The 12,274-nt window shown below is 40.2% G+C and overlaps 1 protein-coding gene across 2 annotated transcripts in view; it reads left to right on the plus strand.

The window, feature by feature from the left end:
* LOC124156337 overlaps positions 1–12,274 on the plus strand; it is a 36,161-nt gene that overhangs the window by 16,179 nt on the left and 7,708 nt on the right. Inside the window, exon 6 of one of the 2 annotated variants that reach the window (XM_046530834.1) lies at positions 7,251–7,309. In XM_046530834.1, the coding sequence (XP_046386790.1) occupies positions 7,251–7,309 (59 nt within the window). The remainder of the gene's footprint in view (positions 1–7,250; positions 7,310–12,274) is intronic. The other variant, XM_046530835.1, reaches the window with a different exon arrangement.

Genomic DNA, 12,274 nt, shown 5'->3' on the forward strand with positions numbered 1-12,274 from the left:
GGAGCAAGGTTCCAACCGGTAAACGACAGGAGAAACATCTTACAGTATCGGAGAAATATAGATAGAAACGTTATTATCCACATTGATTGTTTTCCTACAAGAGACGTTTTATCATTTCTCAACGTGGTTAAGTATTGGTTCGCTAGCGTGAATTCCCAAAAAATGACACGCAAAAACCTGTACCGTCACCTCATTTAGTTTTCGTGTTCCTTTCTCCGCCGTATTGAAAGTTAGGCAAAGGATCATTGACATAGAGAAAAGATTTTCTTAGTTTTAACACTAAAAAATAGTCGCGCCATAATCGTAAATAAATATAGTGTGGAAAGAGCAAAGAAATTAATTTCAATTGAAAAGTCAGCTGAGAAGAAAAGAGACAATTATAAGCGCGGCACCATTTTCCCGATAGTGGAAGATACTTCTTCCGCCTCTCTCCGGTTAATAACTTCCCCCCGTTGGAGGTAAAGATGAACCATGCCCTTCTCCACAATCGGGGAACTTTCCCAGTGGGTGGGGTGAATAAGAGTGGGATGGGGATTGCCTGAGGGAAGAAGTGTGGTCAGCACAAGGACTGGTGAAGGGGGTAGGACAAAGAAGGGTGGGGAAATGGCCTTCAGCTCTGCCTCAGTCTACTTTTGGGGGCCGTATTTTTTTGCGACGCACACAAGCTCAGTCTCCTTAGGGAGGGAGTGAATGGGAAATGCTGGGGAAGGAGGGGTTTGGGATGCGTAAGGTGGGTGTCAGCAAGATCAGCCAAAGGCGGCAGGAGGGAAGGGACGGCTTTGGAAAGACAGAACCCCAGCATGGGAGAATGGGGAAGCGCGTGAGAAGAAAGTTCATGGTTAGACTTGGAAGTGCGTCTTCATTACGAGAAGCCTGAAATATAAATTGGCGGTAAATAGAGCCCAGTACTTAAGATATTTAAGTTGTTCATTCACAAAGGCCAATATATACACGAAAAGATATTATGGCGCGGATTGCATGTATCAACGTCCATTTCGGGATGTTATTAATTTCTGTTCCCATTTATAAAAGTAGCAAATAGATTTGAAAGAATGATAATCATGAATAAAAATATCTAAATCGATATCCAAACGCACATGATCAAAATAGATGAATGTATACATACCGATCCATCGCAAGTAATACCGCTCAAGCTTCTTCCGGTATAGGACTTTAAAATCCTGGATAATGCCTTGGTCCAAGGGCTGGGACTTGCTGGTCGAGTTCGGGGGTAAAAAGAGGACTCGAACATTAGCCAATTTTAGATCTTCCACGTATTTATGAACGGTGGCATTATCCATTATTAAAACAAATTTGCTGTTCTCTCCAGGAATTTTTCTCTGTAGACGTATAACCGTTTGCTGGAAAATTTCTCGGGTCATCCAGCTGTTTTTATTTGCATGGCAAAAAACGGGGAGGGCTTCCAATTTTACATGTTTTAAGCACCGTGGCCTTTCAAATTTCCCAATGACAACGGGCTTATTTTGTCCGTGCCCGTTTGGTTGACGCACAGCCCCACAGTAACACGCACTTAACTCTTTTTCCCCCCATGGCACCTTTGCCCTTTGAAACCCAGGGTTGCGTCAGGTAATGCATTAAAAAATAGCCCAGTTTCAGGGGCCAGCGAGGGTGAGCTCGTCGAGGAAAGGGTCCCGGATTAGGGACCCTTCGAAGTGCTTCGGCGAAAAGTAGTCAAGTAGTCTTCGAAGTACGTTCACAGCAGTGCAAAGGGTTAATTAGGGGTGTACGAAATACTCCGCGCGACCTTCCTGACATGTTAAACTACGAATTATTGTCGATGCTATGTTTACGAACAGGCACGTAAATAGGGGCATAATGTCAGCCGCGATATTTTAACTGAACTCCTACTCCCCCTAAATTCCCAGTGAGGTTTTTGGCGACCCATTTCTCTCCAAAGTTGCATTATCATTTACGGTTTCGCACTTTTGATGGACCACAGTTGGAAGCGCTGATTTTTTAGCTACTTACGCCGGCGTAACTAGTTTTGTTGACAAATTTTTCGCCGTAGTTCGTATAAACGAATGCCATTTGCTCCTAGGGACCGAGCCGAGGTTCGTAAATTCAAAACATTTCGTATAATCGAAACTTCGTATAATCGAATAGCGCCATGTATTTAGCATAGGCTTTTCACCGGGACCGCAATATCACTTTGTATAATCGAAAACTTCGTAAAATCCTGCTTCGTAAAATCAAGAGTTTACTGTATTGCATCTACTTAAGATTCCAACAGCATGCAAAATATCTGGCCTAGTACACACAGCTAAATACATCAAACACCCAATCAATTGTTGATATGGCAATTTGCTCACTTCATCAGACTGTTGCTCAGAACCTTTGAACAACTCATGACTTACTTCCATTGGTGTACAGACAGATTTACACTCAGACATATTGAATTTTCTCGAGACATCTTCTATGTATCTCTTCTGGTCCAACATAATTTTACCATCTTGCCTCTGTACTCTCATGCCCAACACACTCTTTGCCTCACCTAGATCTTTCATCTCAAATTTGGACATGAGTTTCAATTTTAGCATATCTCTCTCTTTTAAGTTATTGCTGAAAATGAAAATGTCATCAACATACAAAGCGATCACAAGAATAGATTTGCCCCTTTTACAATACACACAAGGTTCACTTTCCAATCTTTCAAACCCCATTTCAGACAACACAAGATTTATCCTTTCGTACCATGCTCTTGAGGATTGTTTTAAACCATAAATTGCTTGTTTCAGCAAGCACACTTTGTTTTCCTTCCCTTTAACAACAAAGCCCTCAGGCTGGTTCATGTACACTTTCTCCACAAGATCACCATTAAGGAAGGCTGTGGACACATCCAAGTGATTAATGTCCAAGTTCATTTCCACTGAAAGGGCAATTAAGAATCTTAATGTGGAATATCTCGCTACAGGGGAAAAAGTTTCCTCGTAGTCAATGCCACGTCTCTGGGTGAAGCCCTTAGCAACAAGACGTGCTTTATACCGGTCAACAAGTCCATCGGTATCCCTTTTTACCTTGAACACCCATTTACATGCAACTGCCTTCTTGCCTTTTGGCAAATCCACAAGCACCCAAGCACCATTTCGCTGAAGAGACTCGTATTCAGAGTCCATAGCTGCCTTCCACTGAGCAGAATCTGCTCCATTTAGTGCCTCATCAACTGTCAATTCCTTACCTTCCTCCGTAATAGCCTGATACAGAATGTAATCAGGATATTCTTTAGGATGAGGTTCCCTCCTAGGATACCTTGGTTCATCATCAGCAGGATCAGGGGACAAGGATGCCTCAGGGTCCAGCAGTTCCTCCTCCTCTTCCACCAAAGATGACTCTATTCTCTGCTCCTCAGGTTGAACGTCGGTTGGCTGCATAGGCTGCTCACATTCTAGCTCCACATACTGCTCCTCTCTGGTCGGCACAGGTACCTCCCTTGGGTGTGATTCCAATAGCTGCCTGTCAGCATTCACTTCCATGGGCTGCTCAGCTGATGGCTCAGATGATGGACCAAGCATGCTACTCGGTAGGGTCTCATGGGAGTGAGACTCCTCAAGTAGATCAGCCTCAGGAATTTTCATCGGGGTGCACAGGAACTCATCCTCAAGGAAAACCACATCCCTTGATCTCATTACATTCCTAGGATTCAACGGATCAATCAACCTGAATCCCTTAGTGTCCTCACAGTATCCTACAAATATGAGCCTTTGATTTTTGGGGTCCAACTTCCTACGGCACTCTTTAGGAACATGAGCATAGGCTGTGCATCCAAATATTTTTAAATGGGACAAGTCCACTTTGCTCCCACTCCACTTTTCCTCAGGTGTACTCTCAAACACAGCTTTCGACGGAGACCTATTTCGCAGGTAAATGGCTGTATTGATCGCTTCAGCCCAGTAATGCGTGCTCAGTCCAGCATCACTGAGCATGGAGCGTGCCATCTCCACCAGAGTCCTATTGGCTCTTTCCGACACACCATTTTGTTCAGGAGTATATGGCACCGTCCTCTGGTGCCGGATTCCACAATCTAGCAAAAAATTCTGGAATTTCTTGCTTACATACTCCGTACCATTGTCAGTCCTTATGGCCTTGATTTTCAATCCTGTCTCGTTCTCCACCAGAGATTTAAATCTCTTGAAGCACTCAAACACTTCATCCTTAGACTTTAAGAAGTATCCAAAGATCTTTCTCGTACTGTCATCAATAAAAGTCGGGAAGTATTTCGCTCCACCATGAGAAGTCACTTGAAATGGACCGCATAAATCTGAATGGATGAGGCCTAGTCTTTCAGAGGCTCTCTTTGCACCCCTCTTGGGAAAAGGATGCCTTGACTGTTTACCCTCCAGGCATGACGTACAAGGTTTTCCACAGTCACCCCTAAACTTTACACCGGTAGCCAATCCCCCTGCCAGAAGGTTCATACTGTGTCTATTTAGGTGTCCAAGTCGCCGGTGCCATAGCTCATGGCTGTCACCAACCACTGATAAATTGGCAGCCTCAAGCCTTGGATCAGGGTCTTCCAGATCTAACTGATATGTGCCCCCCACCTTCGTGGCAGTTGCTTGAACTCGGCCATTAACAGAAAACCCATTTTCATGATATATTTTGCAACTTTCACTCGAAAATACAACAAAATGGCCCCTTTCCACTGTCTTACTAATGGAAAGTAAATTGGCCGACAAATTGGGAACATGAACGGCACTGGATATAGCCGTCAGAGCACCGTTTTGGCCACGTAAGGGAACTAAAACATCCCCAGCCCCTGCAGTAAGCAATTTCTCATTGTGTGCTATTGTCACTTCTCTTGGCACAACATCACTGACATAGTTTGTAAGTGAGTCTCTACTATTGGTCATGTGCATAGTAGCACCAGAGTCCACATACCAATTATTTTCCTGCAGTTTAACAGATAGGGCAGTTAAAAGAGAAGAGTTCCTGCTGTTCTCACCTGCCTTGCACTTGTGGTTCTGTCCGTTTCTTCCCTTTGGAGTCGGCTCTTTCCCGTAGTTTTTCTGCCGCTCAGGACAGTCCTTGGAAAAATGCCCAGCCTGGTGACACTTAAAACACTTGAAAGATTTCTTATTGGTAAGTATGAATGCCGGGAAAAACTCCGCGTGACTTCGTTCTGCTTCTTGCTGCCGCGAGTGAGGTGACCTTGGGGCGAGGCTCTGAGTGCTAATACGACGCAGGATGCTAGCAGGTAGCCGAGTATAGGGGTGCCGACTTAAGAAAAATATTGGGGGGGGCCGAACCGGGGACCCTGCCTCGGTAAATTTTATAAGTACATAGTGAGTTTAAAGTTTTTTAAGCATTTTTGAAGAGTCATATGATCAACATTAGAACCCTGTTCACTCAAATCTCGATATCTTGACACTTCGGGGAAAATCGAAAAGCCTGACACATTTTTTCCTCACATCTGTAACAAATTTTTGGGGGGGCTTGGGCCCCCTCAGGCCCCATGGAGTCGGCGCTACTGGCCCATGCTAGCTGGTAGCGCTTGGCTTAAATAAGGATTATTAATACCTTATCAAACAAAGACAACTTTCCGACCTTAGCCAGTTTTAATAAGTGATTATTAAGACATGTTTCCCTGAGCTCTGTGCCTCATGCATGCATTGGTAACCTCATAGGATGTAAAACTCCTATCCTCTTGTGTAGAAACTAGGTTCCTGTGATGTCACGTGGAGTGGCATCGCATGGGCGCCAATCTGACCTTTTTCAAATGAGGATAAAATTGACCATTGCCATTGGTCTAAACCGGTATCTCTTGAACCAAATAATTTGTATATTATGAATACACCAATGGTAGGTAAAGAATCACAATTAATGCCTTTCGTTTTCTTTAATGAAGGAAACTACCCTATTGTTTACATAAAATTAAAATATCCCATTATTCAGCTAAATTCCTGTTTGAATCCTTTAAAGGCAATCACAATTACTAGCCAAAATCTTGGGTTTCCTGCTGCATAGGTGACCTAGTCAAACATTCTCACATTCATCGTTTAGTATTCGAGCAAAGATTAGATATTCGAATTCGAGAAATCTACTATTCGACCCATCCTTACTTAATATGATACCAAATGTAATTTGTTTACAAAAAAAAGCTGAGCATACTGAATGATTGACAAATGGAGTGGATGCAAACAAAATTAGTGAAATTTGAAATTGTATAAAGCATGCACAAAATGAGGGCATACAGCAAAGCGATTCCATCTGCAAGTGAGTAGAGTAAGAATCTAATGTACTGTAGTGCAGAGAAGTATTAAGGTCAGAAACTACCTTTTCAATTAAAAATCAGAGGTGGGCTCTCTTTTGGTTTGAGTGGGCACACTTGAGTCACCCTTGTGCTGCACTGTTAGCCCAGCAGTGGACTGCTTTGGGTAATGTTTTACTTCAGATGACGTCAGCACAAAAAATACAGCAGATGGTATTCTCCATAAGCCGCACTTTATACCACACTGGAAATTTAAAGCTACTAGGCTTTCATCTTTACTGCAGACTCCGATGGGATTGTCATACCTCCTCTATGACTGCTAAGTCGTGAAAAGCCATTTATATGCTAAGAAATTTGAAAACACTCATTGCCTCTGACTATCTTAGGGCTTTTAACTTTGATATTTTTCTTTGCCATTTAAACTATGGTGTTGAGGTTTTGGGTCATTCTTCCTCCAGTGAAATATATAGTTATTGATCTTGCAGAAAGTTGCCATGTGGACTACTACCAATTTTAAGGCATGAGAACATCATTAATCATTATTTAAGGAGCAATGGATTATGATATTGTGTGGGCTATAAATGTACTATATTTAAATGTCTAATTAGTGTATAAGTGAAACTTGACTGCCATAAAACTGGCGATGTCCACCATCATAATACAAAGTTTGAAAATAATTTGATACAGCCTCAAGGGAGGATGTCAGTAACAACAAATTCTTTTGACCATGTTAGCTTAAGTTAAGTTAAACTTAGTCTTTTTAACCATATGCACGAACCCCAAGAGGCCAAAGATTGTACATTACCGAAGTTTAAACATACTCTTCCTTTTTGGATATTGAGCCAATCCTTTATTCACTAAATGAAGTTTTGGGGAGTAATACATTGAATTGTGTTTTTTGGATTTAGCTTTTATTGACAAAAACTATTTCACTCCATCATGTTTTATGTTGCATAAAGTATTATTATTACCATATAAATGCTTTAAAAATATTCTACAATCTGTTATATTTTTTATTTTCAAGAATCTTTATTTTTTTTAGGCCCTGGATCTGCCACCGAAAGAAGGAGTTTGATAGAAGAGGTAAGTTTTTGCATTGCAATAAAGTTGTTTACTGTTACCCATTGACACGTACATAACTGTTTTTAAGCCATTTGCTCCTTAGTCCCAATCCACTCGGGAATTTTTGTGATGCTGTTTTTGAATGATATCAGCCCCCATTGTTTGCTACTGGCAAGCTAAGTGAATGAGTATTTATTGGAAAATGAGAGTTTACAATGGGGGAGCAGTAGACTTTAAAGGGAAGAATAAATTACTAATCAAAATTGTTTGGTTGAGGCACCATAGTGGTGGAATTATACCCCATTTTAAAGATAATCATCCATGTGTAGAAATCCTTTTCCCTCCTTGGCTGGTCCTTCTCTCTCCAGAGAACTAGAAGACGGTAGATGTTTACCTCCCCCTCCAAGATTTCTCCCACAAACTTACCCCCACCTCCACCACTCGCCATCTTCGAATTTAGAGGCTATGAGCCTGAAAACTGGCTCTGCACTGAGTCCAGTAGACAGTGAGATTAGACAAGAGACTAACTTGTGGTGAGACAAAGATTTAAGAGCAGAATCAAATACTTCTTATTGGCCTTTCATTCGAATTCATGCAAGAGGTGTGGGGTCACCGTTGTGGATATTTATCAAAAAAATGTGTTATGAATGACCAGTATGAATTGTTTACAAATAGACCTTGTTTTAATGCTCGAAGATTATTTTTCATGATGTTATAGCCATTTATTTACACACCAAAAATGACCATTCTGGTGAACCAGGGAAAAAGTCTATTTTAAAAAATCACTTTTCTTCAACCTTCAGTGGATGAATACTAACCGAGTTCAGCTGTGACAGTATTGATTACCAAGAAGCTGATACCTACGCATTCTTGTACAGGGTCTTTTAGGAGGAATCAGCAGGTGGAAAGGAAGACAATTTATGCATTTTTTGTCCTATCAACATAGGATTGCAACTTTTAATTTACTGAGCTATGGCAATGCAAACATTTGCTGGTTGCACCTCGCAGTTACCAAAAAATAAGTTTTTCTTGAGTATCCAGCCTTTTCGACATTTTGTGTAATAATCTGGATTTTGAAGGACATATCATAATTAAGGTTTAAAGAAAATGTACAGTTATAAATGTCTGATACAATCTCAAAATGGTTGAGATTGTTCAACCATATTGTAGTTACTCGCTCAAAGATTGTTTCAGATTATTATAATGCCACCCCAGTCAACATCAATTATGGCCACAATGTGGCCATACTGTGGCCTTACTGTGGCAAGGCATTATGCCCATAATGGGTTGCCATTATGGCACCATAATGGTTTTGACCCTCGGCCACACTGTGGCCAAAGTGTGGCTAGCCATAATGTGGCTTTAGTGTGGATAGCCACACTATGGCCGCATTTTGGCTAGCCACAATGCTCCACCACTAATATATTAGTATTTATACTTATAATAATTCCTTTTTACTAGTATTATTTTACCTCCTTTAATCCCAGCTATGCCCATCAATGCAAAAATAATGATTTTTTGGAAAATTAAATGCGAACCAAAAATTTTAATTAAATATTAAAAATTTTAATTTACCATCAATTTAAGTAATAAATAGGGCATAATGCCGTCTGGTTGGCACCCCATACCCCCAAGTAGCACTTTGCGATATAGAGTATCAGAAAGGTAAATGCAAAGAAAAGTACCTACTTAGTAAATGATGTTTGTAAGTACTTTATTATTGCAGTAAATGCACCATACTTAACATAATATAACCATTAATGATCGTCTAGGTTAGCTACTAAAAAAAAACATAACAACATTGCAGATAAGCTATGTATTACAATATTGCCTTGGATTTGAGACAGGAACATGTCACATATCCACCTCCAGATATTTTAACTAGGCCTATGGACCAATCTGTAACAGGTAAAATCACATACAGTGCAACCTCGATGAAACGACACCCCGCGGGGCTCAAATAAACACTTGCTATAGCGAATTGTCGCTTTACCGGAGGTGGAGCAAATAATAGCCAATATACCTATTGTAAACAGTTATACAGGAACAGGAGTGGTACAGCGACAGAGAAATTTATATCCGATCAACGTAAGCATAAATTCAGACGAAAGGCGATGTTTTTTGCATCACTAAATTTCCTTACTTAAAAAACAATTACCGTATAAGCGCGTGTAAGAGGCGCGTTTTTTTCCCAGAAATTGCAGCCGAAAATGGGGGTGCGCCTCTTACACAAACTTTTGACGTATTTTTAAAATGCTCCTGTTTGCATTTATTTCTCTAAGCATCACCCTGTCACGTCGGTAGGTACCTCAGATGTGAACATGGAAAAGATCGCGCGGGGTATTTCGCTCCGGTGGGCGCGCTAAATTTACTGCTACGACTGGACATACCGTGGCATTTATACTGCATATAGTACTCGCTTATCAAACGTAGAGAAAATCGCAGTTTTGAAGGACAATACCTGGTCAACAGTCAACATCTGTCTTGCCAAGTAATTTCCATTGCGCTAAGGGCCTGCTTTTTCAAAAATCATCTTCAGATGCTATTATAAGGGTTATTGCGATTGAAAATTATATCGGTGTCAAAACCTGCGGTTTAAAATTTCAAACGAGAGTGTACATTGTTTGACTGAATGGCGGATAGAAGAAATCGGAAATGCTTGGAAGTGAAGAGCGCTGAAGGAGAGGTAGAGGGGAAGGAGCTCGCTCCCTTCGTCTTTCCTCCGCAACGAGGCTGAGGGCGAAGGAAAAAGTGAAGAACACGTCCGCTCTTGCACGTGACATCGTTGTCTTCAAAGCGAAGGGGCGAAGGCGCAGCAATGTTATATACGCAGTTTGAGTTGCCTGAAGTTTCCAGTCCGTCTTGTTTTGTTTGAATGCGCTCACACTACGCTTGTTTCTTCCGAAATTGTGCTGTTTGGACTATTTTGAATATTAGCAGCCTTGTTGTAACTATAAATCTCTATGTCAATCAATAAGAGCTTAAAAAACTTAAATTCTGTCAGATATGCGTCGAGTTTGAGCTTTCTTTTTTTGAACCTCGTGCGTGTCATACAATTATTGAAAGCTATCGAGATATCTTCCAGCTCAGTAGGTGACTCACCTATCATTTGGCCTCCAGAAACTGGGAGATCGATCAAGGTCAGTTGGTGAGACGGGTAAGGGATGAAACAAGTTTCCATTGTTCCCGCGTAACTTGATATTTTCCTTTGAGGCAAGTGATTTATGGTCCGTGGGGTCTCGGAAAGGAAAAAAACGTCATAGGCATGGGCTGATGGAGGGTCAGGATGGGGGGTATTTTGTGAAATCTACGCCGTGGCTATTTTATAATGGCGCTGAGATTCCCCTGATTGTTGTCCAATCTCTTGGGAAGATTCACGCTATGTGCCTGTCGTGTTTTGATTTAAAATTTTCCACGGCTGAAATTCTATTGCAATACTCCTGTGAGAGCTTTTAAAAAGAAATTGCACGTGAGTAGGACAAACATTGTAGTGCAACAGCATATGCGAAGAGAGGATCGCAACTCTTTCTACTCCCTCTTATGGGATGTTGCATTCACGAAAGCAATGATTGAAAATTTCGGATCGAGACTCAATTTCTTCAACGAATTTGTATCCGAAGTACATTAAGGTGAAGGGCATTATTCGTGGATATTTGGATCTGAGGTATCCGATAGTAAGCATCATAAGGTTCAGGCTACAAGTGAATACCTACTACTCTCCGAGCGCCATACATATTGTGTAAATTAATAATAATAATAATAATAATATATAATTTATTCCATTTACAATCAAATATTACATTTTAGAACATACTTAAATATTTTGGAATATATAGGTACCCCTTTTAGTAGTTTTGGGGCTACCATCATAAACTTTTTACATAGGTCTGGTGCTAGCACACATGAGAAGTAAAATTTCTTTGTATTCAGTTATTTGTTCTATTGCCGATTGCATTCATTATTACAAAACGTATTTCAAATATTTGGACAAGGATAACTATTTTTCTTATTTTTCTTATATAAACGCATAATTACATACATACATAGAATATACAATATACCTTTTATTGTAAACTTTTTAACCCACCTTTCTTAGTAGAAACTCTACTTCCTCACACATCATAAGCCATTTTTTAACGGCGGATTTAAATCCCCATCTTTTTTCCGAGTTTGCTACATTACTCGGCAACATGCTAAACAATTTAGGCCCTAAGTAATTGTATGACTGTCGATAAATTTCGGTCGTCGGCCTAGGTATATGGAAGTTTCTCCAAGCTCTAATGTCATAGTTTTGTGGTCGGGCCTTTTCACCACTACGGTTATAGAATATTCTAAGGACTTTATAAATGAATAAATGCCTTAGTGGGAGGACATCTAATTTTTTGAATAGAGGAAATGAGTGGCTTTTCCTATACGATCGTGTTATAACCCTGATAACCCTTTTTTGCGCCACTATCAATGGTTTAATGTTGATAAAATATGCTCCACCCCAGCAGGCTATTCCGTATTGCAATCTTGAATTAACGAGAGCATAATATACCATTTTTAACACTGATTCAAGGCATATGTATCTGAGGAAGTAGAATTTTCTTACAATAGTAATCATTTCTGATTTTAATTTATTTATGTGAGACTTCCATTTACAATTTTGGTCAAAATATATACCTAAATATTTTATGTGACTAACCTGTTCGATCAAAATACATTTATCACAGGAAGTAACATTATCTTTTATACAATTTGCACATTGATAGTATAGTTTACTTTTGTTTGAGGTAGATTTACTCATGCTAAACATAATATATTTCGTTTTTTCACTTAACAACATATAATTAGCCGAAAACCACATATTGAGTGTTAATAGATCACTTTGTATGTGTTCATATAGATCATCAACACTATTAACAGAGTAACTTAGTGCAGTGTCATCTGCGAATGACGTTAATTGACCTTTAAACCTGCCAGCACATAAATTGTTTACATATA

Source organism: Ischnura elegans, chromosome 3 (genome assembly GCF_921293095.1).
Source record: "Ischnura elegans chromosome 3, ioIscEleg1.1, whole genome shotgun sequence".
Lineage (NCBI taxonomy): Eukaryota > Metazoa > Arthropoda > Insecta > Odonata > Coenagrionidae > Ischnura > Ischnura elegans.